Consider the following 21,923-nt stretch of genomic DNA (forward strand, 5'->3'; position numbering starts at 1 on the left):
TTCCCCTTGATCTTGAATATTTCATTGTGTTTCGTATTTATGCAAGCATGAGGTATATGCCCTGTGGCAGAGGCGGAACAAGATGACTAAATAGGAGTAAAAACCTTACAGGCTTGAATTTGGATAATGTTTTCAGTAACTCTTTCACTCAGTTGCTTCAAGCAATAGAAAAAAAGAGCTTCAAAGAACACACCCCTCCCAAATGCATGTTTATCATATCATATCATTAAGTACATAACAAAGCTAAAATTTGACATCGCTGTTGTTACTACTTTGCTTTTCTTGTACTTCTGGTTATTTCTTTTATTTTTAAACACATTTTAGAGTTGAAAATGTGATCTAAGTATTTATTTTTACTTCATTCATACGGTATTACATTGAGTGCTCCTAACACTTGTACACACAGGCGGTATAAATTTTTTAATGAATATTAAATCCTAACAAAGGCAGTGCCTTTTTAGTACACTTAAGTAGATGTATGCAGTTACAGTGCAGCCATGTTTAGTGCTATATCCAAATATAGTCCTTTTGCACATGAGCTGCGTTGTGATACAGCAGGTGACGGGCGGTCTTACCTTTGTGGCTGCATCCACAGTGGCACCAAGCTTCAGCAGCTCAGCAACAACCTCTACATGCCCCTCCTTGGAGGCTAAATGAAGAGCATTCAGACCATTCTGAGAAAGGAGAATATACAGGAGTTAGCTCATGCACCTCACCTCCTGCTTTGAAGTGAAATCCTGCTTCAAAGTGTTAGGCTAGCAAGCTTCCCAGGTTCTTTAGTTAAGCAGGAATACCTGCAAACACTTCCAATCAACCTGATTTTTTTTTTTTTTTTTGTGTAATTCAGCATAAAGAATGTCACATATCTTACCTGATTACATATGTTAATCTCAACCCCAGACTTGAGGTAGTCAAGGACTTTTTCTAGGTTTCCCGCCCGGGCAGCTCGCAGGTAACTGGCATTACTGTCAGACTGGAGAGAGAGGAGAGTGAAAGAATGTTAGAGACATAAACACATTAAGACAGAGTGACAGAGACAAGAGAGAGAGGAAGAGAGAGGGAGAGAGAGAAAGAAAGTTAGAGACATAAACACATTAAGACAGAGTGACAGAGACAAGAGAGAGAGGAAGAGAGAGGGAGAGAGAGGGAGAGAGATTATGAATTGAATACAGGAAAGCACATAAAGCACATTTTATAAATAATAGTAAGTTCAATAAATTAAATTACTATACCAGGTAGAACTCTGTCATAGTTTCTCAGGCAGCCAAAAAGCATCTTAATTGAATCAAAGACAAAGTAAATATCCACACATTCACTGGGTCCAATGTCCTGTTACAAACATTTCCCTTCCGGCTCTGTGCAGGACATCACTAAAACACTGCAAAAAGCTAATCCATGAGAAAATCCAATTCACGTCATCCTCCATCCTCTGGTACATCCCAAAGCACCGTTTTGTCAAATCCTAATGTCTCCGGTTCCCAAAGGTGGAAAGATCAGTGAGCGGGTGGTCTTCACTGCTGCTACGGAGAACTCTGATCTACCATGGAAACCTCTTCTGCTTGAAGCAGTAAAACACTTATGAGTCTTTGTCGCTGTGCTACGAGCAGCAGAGCATCCTTTATACTGCTTGGCTGTCCTTTATTTCACAACAGAAATAGGGCTTTGCACACCAAAATAAAATGATGAGGCAAGCATGTTTTTGCCCCTGTAACAAATGTGATGTGCATGTGTGTGTGTGTGCGCGTCTGTGAGAGGAGGAGAAAGGGAGGGGTTGAGATAGCAGTAAAGATGGGAGAAAAGAAAAAAAAAGCCAGTGAGAGAGAGGTAGACAGACAGAAGAATGTCAGGATTTGTGTGTATTTTCTAGGTTCATGTCGGCTCTGAGGACAGAAAGTTTGACATGAACTGACACATCGCAAACTCTGCACATTTTGTCTCCCTTCTTTGCAGCAGCAGCTCCACAAAGAGCATTTTGTAAAACTCAGCACTGGTGCTACTTAAAGCAGGAGGGAGAGAAGCTGTGATACGCTGCCTCATAATAGAGGATCAAAAACCAAATTCCCTTGAATTATCAAATGCCCAGACCTGCTAAATTTAGCCTTGTGTCCAGAGCCACTTAGGATAAACTCAGCGGGGCTAAACAGTGCGAGCAGCTATCCAACATTGTTCTGTCTTTGCCTCCCCCACCACCACGCTATTCCAGAAATAACTCGGACAAACACAGAGGGATCTGACCCAAAGCCAAAAGACATCCACCATCAGATTTTTCCACAGATAGACTCTAAAAAAACTGAGTAAAGTATTTGTGAGTGTGAGTGTTTGTATGTAGATGTACTTAATAACGGCAGCAGATGAAGTGGAGCTGAATGGAAACCAGAAGTCATTTCCTGATTACAAGAGACCATTAATCTGCGACTCATATCTGTGCACCCCCCAGCCCACATCCATACCCCTAACCCCATGAGGACAGTTTGATCAACAACAGTGTTTCTGTTCTTGTAGCATTAAGGAATGTTGTGATACAACAGACTTTCACAGGCACAAATCCTCAGTTAAGTGTGCTACAGCCAAATAAATACTAATACAATAGACATAGACACAGAAGGTGTAAAAACTTTAAAAATATGGAAGTTAAAGCTTGGGAATCACTTTAAAAGTCATATGAGACACCTAGACAGATGCTGTTTTAAGCAATCAAGATGCTGGCAGCACCTGCAAAAGACTCATTAATTTTGATAAAACTGAAGAACACTGTGGTACTGCTGTTCTACAGTGAATTGGGACACTGACTGTGAAAACTTCCCAAACAGTGGCCTATATGTCCTGTTTCCTCATTTTACTAAGTTTTAGAAACACAGGGAAGTTGAAGATTACGGTCCCATGATTTGAGGAAAAATATATATTATGGACAATTTGTCATTTTAATCTGTTTGCGTGGTTATTAAGAAAAATACACACTGCTCATCATTGTAATATGAATATTTTCTGCATTCTAACAGAAATAATTTGGCCACTCTAAAAAGCAAAAAACTCAAATTAAAAAATTAGTGTAGTGGTTTTTATTGTGCATGTTTTACACAGCATATTCACAGCTATTCAATGTTACCGATTAAGAAATGTCAACACATAGTGGGTGTTCAAATTGTAGATTTATGCACTTATAATGCATAATTGTATAGACGGATACTGTGATTGAGAATAGAATAGAATAGAATAGAATAGAATAGAATAGAATAGAATAGAATAGAATAGAATAGACAAACACTGGTGATTTCAAAATGACTATTTGGATAAATCTGAAATGGTTGAAATATATAAACTGACTGTAACAATACTTTACAACAGCAATGTAACAACAACAAATAACTGCAAAATAATACACTACAGTATAACTTATTGTAAATCATGCATAGGGCCAAAGATAAAATGAAACACACTAAGTAAGTTCTTGGAACATATATTCTATGACACCTTTCCCCCCAAATGTTTGCCGTTTCAAGATTTCCACTATGGCAATGTCATATTGAACTATTACAGAAAACAATATCCCTTTTATAATGATTGTATCATCTCCTTATTTGTCAGACAGCATACTTTAAGACCCAAGGTTCCCTTTGGTAGTCTTGAGTGTGTTTTGCATTAAGAAATCCCCATCCTTCATAGTGACCTGTCATAGAGTTTTGGCTCAGAGCCAGTCTAAACCCAGCCATCAGGACCGGTGTCCTCATCCTGTTCCACCTCAACACTGTCACTGAGTACTCCCTGCAACTTTCCTTTGATATTCCTGCTGTCTTCTGCAGGTTGTCTACGTCGTAGGACAGTACATGGCATCCACATGGTTTTACAATCCACAGGAATCAAAACATCTCTGTGATATCAAAACTATTCTGCAAGACACTTCATGCACATCTGAATAAGCATTTTATAATCTACTGATCATCCCACTTTATTTATTTATTTATTTTTTATCTTTATTTTTTATTATTTTGTTTCCATTTGCTCATTTGTCATCATACATAAAACACTGCACAAGAGAAAATGCTAATACCCTGATTTTATTTCATGTTGGCTTTCCTCACTGCAGTGAAATGCTCCAAGAAGAAATCAGACACATTGGTTAAATTCATGTTTGCATTTGCACTGTACAGAAACTCCTAATGCTCTTGACTTCAACTGATATAAAGACAACCAGAGTGACTGTTCATTCCAATTTGTAACTTTTATCATTTTGCTCAGAACATGTCCACTGTTTCTAGTTTCATCAATTATTAAAATCTACCCAGATGATACAATTTCTGTCCAGCATGTGTGTGTGTGTGTGTGTGTGTGTGTGTGTGTGTGTGTGTGTGTGTGTACGTCTGCATATTGTAAACAACCCAACAGTTGTCTTGTCCGTTACGTAAGTGCCCTCAGTGTGCCACATGCTCTGTGTAACATACCATTGAGGGCTCACATCTCTCGGGCTTTGTTGAATGTCACCACATGCTTGACCTTTCTCTAAAACCTCTGATATCGAAGTTGCACAGTGTGTATATGTCTGAGGGTGATTAAATATTATTACAAGATGAACAGATATTATATACTACATATCCAAAAATGACGGTTAACACTAAACTCCGACAGGCTCCACTTTCAATTCATCTTGTGAATATTATGTAGTTTTCTTTTTTGCTGCTCCTTCTACCAAAGTATAAGTGCCAACAGATTAAGTAGTCACTATTCATCAGTTTATCCTTTAATGCCTGCAGTGACAACCAGTGACCAACATGCCCCACCCTCCATCCTGCATCCCATCTATGTCCAACATGAGGGATCTTGAAGTCTTTGTGAATGAAGCATTACGCAGGACGAGGCCAGAGATTAGTAAGAGAAATATCATTAAGCCTGCACAGACCAGGGGTTCAAAGAAAATGGGGCCATTAAAGACTAGGTTAAGCCTGAAGGAAAGCATTAATCTAATGTTAGAGAGAGAGAGAGGGGGAAGAGAGAGAAATCTGACACACAAATGATAACTGGAAAAGCCGAGAATTACAGGATTCACTCCGCATAACAGTTTCACAAAAGTCAAAAGGCAGCTAATTTCAAGGCAACTAGCTGTAAAATGAATCAGTCAACAAACTCAGCTCTAATCGCCATAAAATGCATCTGCAGACCATACACTATAAAATTGACAGAAACTAAAACCCTAGTGTGTGTCCTGGAATTTAACACTTTCTTGGATTATGTTGGTTCAGTATACAAAATGACTTCATTTGTGATGTCATAGTACTGAATAAATATTAAGATTTAAATTTTTACTCATTACTGTCAGCATTACAACACCAGTTATTACTGAAGAAATCTATATAAACTGCATTCATCCACCTTAAAGATGAGTTTGGTGCAAATCTTTAGGTATTTCTTCAGTATTACTGGGAAAGGTGCACTCATGAACTTATATGTGAACTTGTCTTTTGGATATTTCACATCTTTAGAGTATTTTATCCATCACTCTAAGTGGAGAGTGTCATGTTGACTTGGACTGCTTGTGTTTTGATTTCTACTGAAGTTGCATTTGGCACATTTTTCATGGCATCACAGCAGAGAAAGTCTGGACTGATGGAGGATATTTAGTTGAAATATTCTCTGCCCACCAGACACAGATGATGTCAGTTTGGCATGCTGCACTAACTGTATGACAAACCACTCCTCACCACACTCTGTATTCCAGATACAAGAGGAGACACACTGACACAAACATGCCAGCACACATTAGTGAACTCCTTGACACATATGCAGACGCTGTTACAAATATATACAGTACTGCACATTATATACATGCAAATACAGACATGCAGAGTATGTTGATGTCACTGCTTTGGCTTCTCAATGAACTGAGCGAGCTTGTAAGAGAAGAGACGGACCAGAAGCGGGTGTATTGTTTTAGTTTATCCCCCTCTCTCCTGACAGCACAAAACACACAGAGCTCTATGCCCACAAAGCCAGAGGCATCAAGCTGCTGGCCACAACACCCACTGGTGCCAGAGAACATCACCTCACCCACAACACACCCCTTTTTCTCATCACTAAACTGTCCCTAAACCCACCAGCCCCAGCCCTGCATATTCATTTGTACACTCCTGGTTTCTACCCTTCTCACTAAATATAGCAAATCCATTGATGAATTAATGTCCCCATTTCACTGTCACCATATCAGAAAAATCATTGTTAAAGCTTTACTAAGGATTACCGCAACACATGTTATTGGCAGCCAATGAATGATAATCTATAACATGATGTTTTAGAGTCTCCTCAGATTTCATTGATCCATGTATGGTACATCAGCTGCAGTACTTCCATGTTGATATTCTGTTGTATGTTAATGTTGTGAGTCCTGAGTATTGTTCCAACTCAACTCTTGACATGGCCATGCCTCCTATTATCCAAGAGTGGGAATGACAAAGTGAGTAAGCAAGAGTAAATGAATGAGCAAATGAATAAATGGGCAAACGAGTGAAAATAGGAGGATGATAATTTAAAAAAAAAAGACTAAAATAAAATGTCATTCCCAAGAAAATTCTCTTGTGACAGTATGAGTATCAGAAACCAGCTTATCTACTAACAGTTTGAGTATGTGTTTCTGTTCTTATACCTCTTTGAGTTCTCTCAGAGCTCAGCTGAGGACAGTAAGAGTACTTCAATGAGGGAACAGCAGTAGTGAATTACAGAGCAAACCATAAATATGACCAAGTGGCTTGTTTTCATCTCAATAAAAAGTACACCATGCCGGAAAATGTCTCAGACCTGAAACATCCTGTTGCAGCAGATCTTTCCATATCCCCATAAAACCACATGCAATACAGCCTAGATTGTCCAGTTTCTTGAAAATCAGCCAACTTCCGACTGATATCTCTATATTTTACATGTCACAACTTTGTATTTTTCTCAAATTTGATATCACCAAAAACACACAGATAAGGAAACCACTCACTTGAGTTAGAAAGACAGCACCCTCTTCCACAGCCATGTTCCATCTATAGTGTATCTTCCCCTGTTACTTTCTCTCCTGTATGTGGAGGAGTGAAACATGAGCTAGAGGCTCAGATGAATGGTTGGATGCTTGGCCGACCAGGCAGCCAAACATCCACCCATTCATCTCATCATTTAGTCATCCAGTTAGCTCTCTCTCCTTATCGCAGCACAATGGGAATCCATCCAAGTTGGAGTAAAGGTGATACTGGATCAGGTGGTAAGACACACAAAAAAAAAAAAATCAAAGCCCACCAAGAAATGCTATCCCTGCAGGTGGCAGATACCGTTCCTTCCGCTGTCTGATCGATGCCCTGCACTTCACATATAGAAGGATGGTGGGACAGGAGGAAGTGAACAGGAAGGTGGGGGGAAAAGATGAAACGAGGATGTCTACTGATTCTCCAGTGAGCAAACAAAGCTGAGTGTCTCGCAGTCTTTCACGCTGCAGAGAGGACACACGCCAAATCCCCTCTGCTGCCTCTCTCCCTCCCAACGCCGTCGCTATCTTTTTTATCTGTCAACAAGAGTAAATCCCTGCTGCCTCGCAGAAGCTGGCCCCTGCCCCAGAAAGCACCTACAAAAAGGAAGCATGATGTGGATGATGAAGAGCACCCTGACTTACCATAGTAGCTGAGACTTCTTCTCTCCCCCTAGTCTGTCCCTCCTCCCCTTCTGCCTCCTTTCTTTTCTTCTTCACCTTCATTTAATCTGAATGGGGAGGGGGGGTGTCACAGACTATGATCTTGATTTTCAAGGTTGGGGAGGCAAGCAGGGCCAAACTGAAATAGCAGCTGAAACAAACACTTTGTCTAAAAGGACCGGGATGTGTCCCCCCTCTCTTGTTATCCCACCCACTCTCCCTCATTCCCTCCCACTCATTCTCTCTAGTTCACTCTCCCTGCCTCCCTCCACACAGGACTCTTTATTGTCATCCTGCTTATCAGCTTTTTTCCCAAACAAAGACCAGAGGGACTGCGTGTGGTGGGTTGCATGTCGGCGTTACCTGGTAACATGGAAGCAGCCAGGGGGGTCTCAGCACTTGACAGTGATTGTGTAAATGAAGCAGGGAGTTTACGAGTCCAATAACAGCGAAAAATAACAACAATAACCTTGACGCTGTTTTGGGGGTGAATGGACAAGTGGGGGCCACCTAACAATAAATGGGGGCAGTTTAACAGAGGATTAGGGGCTTTCCCTGTGGTATTAGGGACACTCTCTGTCCTCCTACCTCTCCTACCCCTCAGCAGACACGCCCCCTCTGCAGTCAAATGAGCTAAAGCCGGGAGATGAGAAGCTCACCCGCAAAGCTTATTCATTACCGCTTCTGGAGGATAGCTGTCAAACACTCAGCTCTACTGGAAAATATAGACAAGGATTGATTTTGGCTATTACCACTATAGGTGATTCCCATTTGAGATATGATGCGTATCTTGAGGGATCTCCTACTGGCACTTTTTAAATCTTTTTTAGGGATGCACTGTTTGCAAAATAATTTCATTTAAAAGGACATTTTAGCCAATAGCTGATGCAGACGTTACTTTCTTTTTCTTTATTTTGGTTTTCATGTTTTTATCTGCCCATAACAAAGAAATCTTCATTACAAATATAAAAACAGATGCTATTTTCAAATCTTTCAGCACTTCATCACATTATCTTTGAATTATTACAGATTTAAACATGCAAAAGACTGAGTGTTTTTATAAAAAAGCACAACAGACGAATATATGTGAAAATAAGTCAATATTGCTGATATTAGCAAATATCGGCCGAAGCCTGTCTGATCAGTCTATTGGTGTATCACAACTTTTTTCATTAACCATGAACAAAATTAAACATCTGTATCACCAGATAGAATCCACAGGAGTTTTGAGTTAAAATATTTAAGCTGTCATAGAATTTATATATTGAAAAACCTAAAAAACAAAGAAGACATCGCTAATGTCTTTCACTTGAACGACATTTTCATTTAGTCGCATTGAGTGGTGTTATGTCTAATCTCTGAAATGAAATATGAAATAATATGAACACACACACTTTAAAGATTCAATCTGAAAAAAATACTAAAGAGAGATCGAATTACCAAAATGGAATACAATATACATATAAATGTACAATCGCCTGAAAATATGAATCATGTTTGTTTAATGCTAGAAGGAGTATTTATTCTAAGGAGGAAGTGGGTCATGTGGTGTCCCTAAGTTGCGCCTTCATGTTTTGACAGTAGCTCAGCACAGACTTTCTTTTCTTCTTTGTTCCACTTTAAGGTGCATTAAAGTCACCTACTATGTATGAGTGTGGACCACAGTTATCATTCCCTTAAACAAAATGCCCCAAATCAATATACAAAACACTGGCTCTGAAGAGGGACTTTCCTGTTGTTGTTGTTTTTTTCCCCCTTTAAATCTTGAATTCAAGAGGAGGTGCAAATGTCTAGTTTCCTTTCACACTTAGATTAAAATATACTGAAATATCATCACGGAATTTTTGTCCATAATGCTAATGCCACCTCCAGAACAGCACATCTGTGTGTTAAATTGCTATATACTGCAAAATCTTTCTATGCGTGACTGTGACTTCCTTACAGGAAGTAAGAATACCAAAGTGTTTTGTTTTAATCTTTTTTTCTATTCTAAAAACAGCTGCATCTGCGTCTGGAAATGTGGTTCATCAGCAATGAGTCTAGTCGAAAACAGCACAGTCAAGAGCTTTAAACCAAAACAACTGCCTTCTGAAAGACACTAAACGTGTGTTTAGACCTGGGAAAAATGTAGAGCTTCCATTCTTAGCAACAACTTGGGTTGACAAACATTTTTAAGTCGTAAAAACATACATATCAAAGCATCAGTTAGATTAATTGCAATACTGCATTGAATAGATTGCACTTAAACAAATTGATAAACTCTACATAGATGTGTAAACAAATGACTCTATTCTTTGAACCCGCCTGGGACATGCTGCTCTATGGCCACTTTCCATCTGTGGTGTTCTTAATAAAGATAAAGTTCATCAACATCACACCAGTCAGGATTATTTATAGCATGCATGTTGTTGTTGTTCTTATAGAGCTGCACACACACAAACATGCATGTTCACACAGACTTTAGAGTCACATGGAGCCATCCATCCCTAAGCTACTACTACAGAGGAATGGCACCACTTGCATTATGGGTACGCTCTGCTGCTATCAACTTTCAGATGAGAAACAATGAGAGCTGGAATGAGTCAGATAGCATCAGACAGTCCAACGCAGAGTGAGCTGGAGACTGGTGTACGTGAGAGCTGACAGAAGGAGTGACAGATGCTCTGGACCAGAAGAGCCGAGTTGCACATGTGATTGGTTGATTATAGACCCCTACATGCTAACATGGCGGTGAACAGCCCTGCTTAGAAACAGCAGGGTTACCATGGTAACGGGAGAGGTTACAACAGAGGAGGAAGGGAATCAAGCCTACTTACAGAAAATTATCTCTTTTGACACAGTTGTGCTCATACACAAACACACACACAAATGTTTGCTTCAAATAGCATTGTGAGGATGTTCATTGATCATTATATTAAACTTAACCATTACAATTAAACACTAAACCTTAACTCAAACCCTCAATATTAAACCACCTGTACCTTCAACCATCTGATGACAAGAACCAGCCAAAATGTCTTCAGTATGGAGCTTAGGTGCTCACATCTATGGTTACATATTGAAACCTTCTCATGACTGCCAAACAAAAGCATACACAGCTGCACCGCCATAATTCTTATGAAAGCGGTCGTCAATCTGTTTAATTATCTGAACTAATACATTTGTAATGGTTGAGCATTTTTCTTCTTGTCCAGGTGCATTTACTTATTTAGACAAGAATCAAAATACACCAATATTACAGAACAAATTTTGCTTAAGGAACACAAAAATGTGTGTGTTTGTCCCTGATGGAGCTAAACACATGCAACAAACATCATTTTCAGTGGATGGTGTTTCAGAGTATGTTTCAGAAATGGTGTAATATTTCTTTTTTATAAGTCTATTACGCTTGGAACGACCCACCCAAAAAAATAAATATGCTTATTTATTCAAAAGCAATAGAAATGGCTCTGGGCTAATCCAATTGTCCCGCGGTTGGATTTCCTCTCCTGGTTTCAGATACATAATGGCTGAGCTCAGCCAGCTCCAAGGAGCTGTAAAATATCACACCATCCTTATTCTGGGGAGTATCCTCGGTGTTTGTAGAGATCATACAGAACACACACACACATCACAGCCACACAGCAGAAGGATATTTACTGCTCCTGCTGCACGGAGCTCGCTCAAGGGCACAGCTCCCCTCTGTCACCTGGGACATGAAACCAATGGGGAGGGCGGAGGAAGGGAAATGAAGACAGGGAGGGAGGTGGGAAGGCAGAGAGAGAGGAAGGGTAGAAAAAGAAAGAGGAAGAAAGAAGGAAGATGAAGATGAGGAAATCTGAAAGGAAAATAGGTGAACCATTCAACTAGGGCACTGAATGAATAAGCAAACTGCAGGCTAAGGCTGGGTGATACACACAAAAATGTCATCATGATACTACTCTGCACTGATATTTATCACAGTGTCAAATTATGATTTCTTCCACATTTAAAGGCTGATCTTTAGGCCTGAACAAAAGCTGGAGAAACCAGTTGCATGTAGTTTTAAACTATATTTTATGGTCACATAACAAACGTTTGCTAAATACCAGACCATTTCAGGAATCTATAGGCAGCACATTCAAGGCAATTCTAATGATGAAAAGCATCAAAATATGGGTGACAAAAACTCATAACAAAACAGTGCAATATTGTAAACTGAACAGCAAAAAGATATGTATTTTTATTTATCAATTACATTTATATTTACATTTTTATCATCCAGTCCTACCTCAGACTTTTCAGTGCACCACTGCCATCCTGTAAAAATGATATTGTTGTCAAAATAGACTGGTTTTGATAATAAAAGCAATTTAATTAAATAAAAGACCACAATTCAAATGATTTTCAAGAACTTGTTTCTATCAGATATTGTATCCAATTTGATGGATGCCAAATAAATTACTTTTCAATTACTTTTTGCAAGCGTAATTATTTACAGTGTTATTATCATAGCCATCCAGTTTTACTACAGCTGCATGCATTAAGTCTACTGTCTCTTTCTCGTCTAGGTCCAAGTACAATAATGCTGACACTGATGTAGGGAGAACCTGAATGTCGCATTGGATTTCCTCCAACTGACTTGTCAGCTGTACAGGTGAAATCTACACACTAGCACACCATACTGGATCAATATCTGTCCCGCCAAAAAGTCACCCCAAAAGCAGCCAAAGAAGAGCAAAGGTGAGACGCTGTAGTACAGAGAAGGAAGGTGAGAGAGACAGGGTTGGAAAAGAGGAGAGTATGGATGACAGGAATGACAGAAAAAGGTCAAAGCATGAAGATGATGAAAATGACAGAAAGACGAACTCAAGAAGTAACATGGATGGTGACAGAAACAAAAAGTTAGAACAGAAGGACTGGGTTTAAAGGCCTCAAACAGACCAAAATAAAGTAAACAACATACAAGAACCAAATTCTGGGAGAAAACCACAGTGAGCCTGCATCCTCCATCCTCTGCTCATCCTCCTCCTCCTCCTCCCCTAGCCTCAGTTTGACCCACAGCACATTCTATTTGACAGTCAAACACTGGACTCTGGTGGACAGTCTCCTACATGACAAGTCTACCACATGTCACCACCCTCGCTGTGACGTCTACCAGATGTGCATACATTGTGTAACAGCAAGGAAAAAAAAAAAACAAAACACTGAAAATATGAGAATATCTATAGCTAAAAGGGTATTGACAAATACATCAGTCAAGCCATTTTTTCAGATTTTCAGGAAACAAAAATCTTAACCACAACTTGAGTATTTGATAATTTAGGCAAAAAAAACCCAAAACATTTTGTCAAAAAAATCCCTTAGGTGACAATATGTTAAAGAAGCAATGAGGAAATATTAGTATCATAAGCTTTAAGGGATACATTTATCACAGCTTAAATATGCAATTAAATTAAAAATCTGGTATAAAGGTGCTTAACACATGGAACCACAACCTCATAAAATTTTTCACGGTATGATAACAATCTCAAAAAAGCCAGCATCACAATATTACATTTATTATTAATTAACTGTCTCATTTACCTCCTTCGGCATAGACAGAACAATGGTTAGTGAAACAGTTTTACATAACAAAGTAGGTATGTGTAAAAAGGCTCCCTTCTTCATACAAGGAAATGACAAATCTGACAGTTGAGGAGGGAAAGAGATGTGCAGCTGAGATTCTCCGTCCAGTTGCATTTTTTTTCCTGTAGATAAGCATGATAACCATCAATTTTCATACCACAGAGTCCCTCGAAGCGGTATACCACTGCACTTCCATCAACAGCTCCCACAGCCCTGGTTGATGTTTTCATATTACTTTTTTTTTTTTTTTTTCTGTCCAACAATCCAAAAGCAAAAATCTCCATAGCACACATGAGAAGCTGTAACTGTCTTAAGGCACTGAATAAAAAATGTAGTCCATAAACTATATTAAACCACCTTTTGTGTCAAAAAGGCAGATTCGACAAAGACATTTGCAAAGACATGAGAGACATGATATGAAGCCTCAAATGTAATGGGCCATAAAAATGCAAATGACTAACCAGTAAATGGACTGAAATGGCTTATACCCAATAATAAGAGCTGATCCTGTGTGAACTATTGGAAGCATACTGTATATGATTTGGTGGAGTTGAAAGGAAGACAAGTTTGATTGAGAATGTAACAAAGTGGCACATAAATATGCATTTTCCTTAATGTGAGAGTAAAAATGAGGATGCAGTCATTTAACAAACATGCATAGATGCACAAGCACATAAAAGTACCGTAATATGAATCAATCATTTAAATTCTTTTTCTCTCCTTTTTTTCTTGTGAACTCATCTTTAGAGGCCTAAATAAATATTAAAGGCTGAATCATGTCACAGCACTGACTATTCACTTACATGTGAAGGTTTGTAAGGTGATTTGTAGTTGACAGTGTTCACACATCATCTTAGCTTAGCGTAGTGTATCTATTACCAAGACATTATATCTGCTACTGATCTAAAGTTATAAGACGAACAGGAAAATAGAGCCTGCTCCAGGAATTCACGCTCTCTCATCTACTATATCCTCTTTCCTCTGTGTTGTTCGATTAATGGAGGACGCCAGAGAAACCGTCTCATTTACCTCCTTCAAAACAGCACACAAAGATGCATAATTAAACCACTTCATCAAATATGGACACCCATTATCACTGTAACACATGAAAATTAATTTCTTGGTCTATTTGTCTACTTACTGTTTCCAGAATCACCCACACTGTACACAAGCTATTTAGTGTCTTGTGTGAACTTGCTGATCATAGCCCCTTTCACCCCATATGGGAGACTTGCCTTTATTATGTGGATTGTCATGAAAAAAAAAAATTTAGTCTATGTATTAAATGACCTAATACCTCAATACCCTGCAAGTATCAAGACATGCTTTTCTCGGCTTAGCTGTTGATCAAACACTCATAGTATCATTATTTATATTTTCTAGTTTGTATATAAAACATGTGACTGAAACATATAGTTTAAACTTGTCTCAAAAGTAACCCTAACCCTAAAACGGGTTGTCAAGAGGTGAATAAACCATCATTCCTCATGTCACGTTCATCCCTGTGGCTTGGCACCACAGCTGGGTAACAGGAAATGGAAGTGCAGACACTGTGAGACTGTATATTTGGCTGCCGACTTGAACAGGACACAGTTAATGTGAGGTCAAGTTGACTTTAAGAGTTATGTAATGAAGGTTTCACTGTCTCTACTGTGATGTTCTGCCAGAAGGTTTGTCTCTCCAGTTCCCCTCCCAGTGACCTGTTTGTTGGCACCTTCTGACAGTCCTCTATTTGAGTGGATTACAGTCCCGCTTGGATGTTTCTCTCTTCCCTTATGGAAAAAAAGTGCATTTAATTTATTAAACTTGAGTGTGAGTGATGATCTGAATAACAAATATAGTTAAATGACCATAGATATTAGAGCTGTAACCAGTAGTTTCCATTATCTACTGCTCTCACAACTGTTGCTTTAGTGTAAATAACACACAAAAACAGACAACATATAAGATCACAATTATTTGTCAAATATATTCAGTTTACCATCAGAGGAGAAAGGCATCAAATACTCCTGTATGAGAAGCTGAAATAAGAATTTAACACAAGTGGTGCCAGACACAACAAACCCCGCCCCTCGCACGTATTGTAGCTTATTTTGGCATCGATCCAGCTGATGTCATCATGTCTATGCGTGTGCTGATGTCAGCATATCAGTTGTCTTTATCTATATGTCAAGTTTGAAGTAAATTGAAACAAAATTGATGTTTTTATACACATTTGAAATTTCGCCCATTATAAGTAAATGGAGAAAAAAAATTATTTAAAAATTCATAAAACATTTTAACTTTGACCTGCTGTCCCCAAAATGTAACCTGATCTATTCTGGGTCACTGGAAACCTATGAACCTAATTTGGTATGAATTAAACCAATAGTTTTGCTGCTAGAATGTTAACAAACAAACAAACAAACCGAACCAAAAACAATACCCCTTGCCTCTCCTTCGGGGGGTGGAGTGATAATTTTGCAGCACTAATAAAACAGATCCATAAAAACATTGCATGTTAAATATCATACTTGCATGAGTGTATGCACCACAGTGTGTGCATGTGATAATTATCTTTCCACTGAGAGCCTTTTAGTAGACTAATGGCCATGACTCCAGACTTTATGGAGAGGAAAAAGTTGAGTCTAAAAGCCTCTTACCCACATTATCATTTCTCACCACCAGTCCAGAGCTGTACATTTACATCAGTCCTCTAACATTCTGCGAAGTACCTAATCTGGGCTATTGGCATCATTCTTATTTACAAGAGCTACTTACTATTGCTTACTTCCAAAATAATGCTAATTCAAAAATGTGTATTAAAATTTTTAGAAAGAACAGTGAGGACAGTAGACCAATATATTGCATTGTCATACAGTCTGCCTCAATACCACTTTGCACCACTAGAGTGAGTAATGAGCCACCGAAGCATTGAGCCTGCCAGTCTAAGCCTTAGTCTGCATGAGTCTGACCACAGAGTCTGACCCATGGGCAATTCTAAAGTCATTCACGTGTAGCAAAAGGTGCCAAAACCTGCTGTTGGTCTGAAAAAATGTTCAAAGTCAAAGAAAAGAAGTGACAAAAATAGGCAAATCAGAACCAGCAGTAATATTTAATTCCCAGCTAGAACTGCTCTCACTGAGTAAAGAAACAAAGTTTGATACTGAACTCCCAACAAATAAAATGATCCTTAGTGCAACTACAGACAATGAAAACACTATAGGAAAAAAAAAAACACTCCTATTGGTTCTGCTGTGAGCTATAGGCCAAGACAGTACATGACAATTATAAGACAGACATGTTATTTTCAGTGGTTGTTTGAGGCAAAAAACATGACAATGTTATACTGTAAATGTAAACTTAATATAATGCTATTTAAATATGTATATAGCCCACAGAATTTCATTACTTACTGCTATTATTATTTTTTTATACTTTTTTGTCTTTTGCACTGTCTTTATACATGCATTTTTTTTTCTTGCACTTCATCCTGTTGCTGCATTGAGTAGTTTATTCCCCCATTGTGATATCAATAATAGCCTCATCTAATCTAATCTAATCTAATCTAATCTAATCTAATCTAATCTAATCTAATCTATAATGCAAATGTACTGTAAACAATAACACATTTCTCACATTTATATTGGGGCCAACAATAATTCAGTGGTGACTGTGAATAAATAAGTAAGTAAAAAATAAATAGATGGATGAATGACTGAAAGAGTGAATCATATAAGCACATTTTCTTCAATTTAGAAATCCAACAAACAGACAAGAGATAAGAGACTAGATGTGTCTGCTACTCACAACTAGCCAAAAGAAAAAAAGAACTGATTTAGCAAATATAATTTCTGTAGGTGCCAGCGTAATAGTATTTTAGTAGCTCATGATCTGTAAAAAAGAGAGAGGTCTGTGATTTTGGCCTGTCAAACAGGGCTGAATGGACCAGAGTGTTTTTGCCTGATCTTTGGCAGGCAGAGCGCACCAGACGAGAGCAGACCACGAGCCATCTGTCCCCCCTGAACCCCCCTTTAGTCTCCACACAGCAAGTATAAACACACATGCACACATACAGGCGGACACAGTCACGATTGTGCATGCATGCACCTAAACCATATGCACACCAACGGCACAGTAAGCGCTTTAAAAATTTTGGGGACAATATTTTTGTCCTCTGTGATCCCACTTTGACACGGGGCCAACTGCTGCTTGACCCTGACAGAAATGAATTTACAAGGAATAGAAAGGAGGAAGGAGACAGATTGAAAAGGTGGCACTGTGAGGAAAAATTTGTTTTATTTATTTTAACTGATCAAAGCTGTTGCCAAGAATTGAGAAATATTAACGTCATGAATCCAAAGTCTACCCACTTTTGTTTGAAGATGTTCTGGTGCTGATCTAAGCTTGTAGTCATTTGAATATCCGAATCATCCTCACAAATACCATAAACTCCATTTGATACTATTTAATCCATCAGATTCCCAGAAATATTAAGGACATGACCTTCATGTCATCCATGGATGCTAGAAACCTGTACATCTGATATCTGCACTCCCCTCTTCTCCTCTTGCAGCTACTGTTCACATGCTAACCAAAACAACTGTAGATCCTTCATTTACCTTATTTACCGTCCTCTAAGAATACTAAGGGTTATTAAACCTTACAGTCTCCTGTTCTGGAGGAATGACCTTTCACATCCTGGCGTTTCTGCTCAGCAAACAGAAGGTCATTAGATGCTGTAACAGCCAGCTGCCCCTCAGGCAACACAAAGTAATAGGCTGTTGAAAGGGGAGACCCAAATCCATAACAGCAGAGCTCCACAAACATGGCAACATGACAGGCAATGTGGGCTTTGAGAATAAAAAAAAAAACACCTGCAATTTGTTGCTGTTAAATGGATCTCACATTAAAACAGTAGTTTCAACTAATTTCTTAATTGCTTTAGCACATACTGTGACTCTGTACTATAGGACTACTGATGTGGTGACACTAAAGGTCAGTGGGGTCAGCAGGGTCAAGTGTGATCTGAGGAAGGATTTTAATTTATTTAAGAGGACAGAGAGGCGGAAGTACCATTCAACCTGTCTGTTTAAACTCATTTAGATTAATACATTGGAGGATATCTTTACTCAAGTGTTGAGAGTAGCTTAGAATGTGTGAATATATGACCTTTTACACAAGGAGAAGAAGACAGCACTGACTGTCACTTCGTTTTGCTATTTATTTGTCTAACTCTAACCTGTCCTTATATTCAGTGTCGCTCTACCAATCGTGCTGTGTTTAGCACAAGGACATGGGACACTGAAATCGATAAAGGGAGGGGTACAGGAAGATCCAGAATGTCTCTCTCTTTCTTCTCCTCTCTAGCTTGATTTTTGTCGGCTATTTTCTTTCTGTGGGGCAATGAAATATGAACCTGATCCACTGGTGTACAGCAATACAGTAACCTGCAGTAACTGTGCTTTACACCGCTGTACTCCGCATTCAGCTCCGACAAGGATTGGTATTTTACACAACAGTATCATACAGGTCATCACCAAGTTACGGTTTAGATGATAGATAACATTGTAGCTGTTTGTTAGGATGATACAGATGCAAGGTTTTGATCTATTTGCCAGTCTGATGCTGTGCCAGTTTCACAGTGAAAAAGGAGAACAACGTGCAACTTAAACAATTCACTGCGAAAATGTGATTCAGTGTAGCACAAAACAGGAAAAAAAGGCTTTGAGGTGACTCAGACGACACAGTTTCCACTGAAGCTAATTATCATCATCACAATAGTGGTAGTGAGTAAGACTTCCATTATAATACCATAAATTTAAACACACACCAAAACTAGAAAAAGGATCTACCCTCTCCATCTTTTGCACAATATTATCTAAATTACTACAGTGATCTAACTTTTCACATCACATAGCCTAGTGCACGTAAAACAAATCTGATGATACACTGTAGTTTGCATATCACAGTGTCACTGTCAAAGTACCTGAAAGCAAACAATCTGTTAATGAGTGTTGGCAGCCTTTTGTACTGCACACCAGACAATTTTTTATCATACGCGGCAGCACTTTTACTTGAGATCAACGTGTCCTGTGGCATGAAAATGTGTGAGTGACATCCTTGTAAGCATTCCCCGCCCCCCCTCTGTATTTGGGCCTGTTGGCTGACCCTCTGTGACCCCTCCGGTGTCCACCCATCCATCAGACGTAGACTGAGTTGACTGCTCTTCAAGGCTACAGCCACATGTGCGCACAAACACACACTTCACAACCAACACATGAAAAGACAGTGAGCACTCCTGAACGTATTTTTGTGCATGCGGCAGAGCGGTGTTACACACTTAGCAGCCTAGGTGCGCACTCTCACACACACACACACACACTCATTTTGCCTACTATGGTACATATACATGCTCGAGTCAAGGTCGCAGCTGAGCAGAGAGACTAATGACCTATAATAAGACACAACCTTGACTGATGGGTACAGTCAGTTAGCTCGGCCTCAGCAGCCAACAGAGTGCAAACACACACAAAAACACACATAGCATAGCAGCTGTATTCAGTTTCAGTTCTCTGCTGTCTGACTTCTATATTCACTCGAGAGAATTTGATCTGCTGTGGTAAATTTAGCGTCTTTTTTAGTCCATCTTGTCTGATCTCTTAGTATTCTGTCTGTTGTCTTATCTTCTGTAAAAATTCACTCACTAACAAAAAATTAATTCTCCATAAAACTCAAGATAATCCTCATCATGTGCTTCCGCTAATCCAAAATGACATAGAATAAATAGTGTATAGATGCAAAGTTTATCCATACTGATTTATTATCATATGGGCTATAACAGTCTCAGATACAATTCAATAGGTCAAGACACCTTTGTTGGTTTCCACCGCCACACTCAGCTCACCTTGAAGTGTCTCTTACATGTTGTGCTGCCATGGACTGTGTATTCTGCACACACACACACACACACACACACACACACACACACACACACACACACACACAAAGAAGCTATGCATGTACAGACACATGCACATAGAAAACATAAATACAGACACACAGCACTATACTACTACCTCTGAACTGGTTAATTATGCGTATTTTTTAACTTATTACCATACTTTGTTAACAAAGCATTACTTGTTTTGTCTTTATTTTTATTTTTTACAGTTATTTCATCCTGAGGTAAAATGACAATTGAGTTTTCCTTAGGGGTAATTAAAGTTCACCATCTCATCATCTCATTCTTCATTATGCTGTTTGTAAAATGCCAGATACCCAACCCTACATCATTACCAGCCCCGTGGTTGAGCTGCATTGAATAGTTGCACCTCACCTCAACTCATAACTCCTAACATTTGAACTATTTGTAGTGATTTTAATCATTGTTTAAACAGCTTGAACAGATTAACTACCACATTTAAACAAGTTTATTTTTATAAATCTAAATATTTAGCAGATAAAAAGTCAGACTGGTCCTTTGAAAGGATCAGCGAGGAAAGCTTTTGGACGCTGTCATTTCTGCTTAGTTCCCGCTCTTCATTTAATTGGTCATTTCAGCAACTTGCGTGTGTGTTCAGGTGTTTACAGCTGGAGTGTCCGTTTGGCTGTCAGGAGGGGAAGCTCCCAGAAAAGTTAAAAGTGCATCGTGGGTGTGAAGATGGCTGACACACAGCTGACAGCATCCCCAGTCAGCAACACACACACACAAACGGTGACAGCAACCTCGTCAGCAGCAACACTACCAACAACCTGACTCATAACGCTGTGTCTCAGAGCATCAGATGAAGCCTCCTCGCTGACAGACTTCACCTCAGACACTGACCGTGAATGAGCAATTAGTGTATTATCATTTCTCAAATCATAGAATGATCACAGACTGAAAGTTGCAATGATAATTTAATTAATCATGATTAAAAATTTTGATCAATTAGCCACTAAATGTTAGAGAAAAGTGAAGAAAAAAATGCAACCACTTCAGCAAATTACTTTTATAACAGCTTGTTTGGTCAATCATCCAATCTATGCTACAAAAGTCAAGTGGCCTTTGTGTGCATGCATGTATGTGTGTCTGGGGATTCACACAAAATCCAGAAAGAGCTGACTGCTGCACTTTGACATACTTATGTCGTTTTTGTCAAGGAACAGACTAGCAAAAATGGCAAGTTGATAGGACTAATATTTTGGGAGATATTAATAATTCTGGAATACAATAGCCTTACAATCACGTTGCTATACCCAGAACGCTTTGGCGGTGACTGCTGGACAAATGCAGTACAGCATGCACAAATACACAATAGCATAAAAACTACCACATCTAGAACCCATGGACTCCCATGGGTCACCGCACTAGTAGCTATATTATATATGTTTGATCTCAAATCTATCTGGACATTATATTGGCATTCATTACAGCTCTTATTATATCCTATACAAACAGCAATTTAATAAATTAAAAAAAATAAAATCCATGTTTACTACTTTTAAACAAACAAAAAAATAGTAATGATAATCAAATATGTTAAACTACAGTGTTACCCATAAAGTTGTAATAAAACCTAATATCTCTTCTAATGAAATAATTGTGTCGATATGATTTTTTTCTTGATAGTGAAAAAAGAAAAGTATAACTGGGAATAATGGGAATACTAAAAAAAATTTGTCTGAAAACAAAATTATTCTAACTTCATAGATAGTTTATGTG

The 21,923-nt window shown here is 38.7% G+C and overlaps 1 protein-coding gene across 1 annotated transcript in view; it reads right to left on the minus strand.

Annotated features, from left to right (window-relative positions):
• Nucleotides 1-21,923, minus strand: part of LOC115433988 (ankyrin-3-like) — a 104,622-nt gene that overhangs the window by 67,378 nt on the left and 15,321 nt on the right. Inside the window, 2 exon segments of the mRNA XM_030155620.1 lie at nucleotides 576-674; nucleotides 872-973. Of these exon segments, the coding sequence (XP_030011480.1) occupies nucleotides 576-674; nucleotides 872-973 (201 nt within the window).

This window comes from Sphaeramia orbicularis, chromosome 15 (assembly GCF_902148855.1).
Source record: "Sphaeramia orbicularis chromosome 15, fSphaOr1.1, whole genome shotgun sequence".
In the NCBI taxonomy this organism is placed as follows: Eukaryota; Metazoa; Chordata; class Actinopteri; order Kurtiformes; family Apogonidae; genus Sphaeramia; species Sphaeramia orbicularis.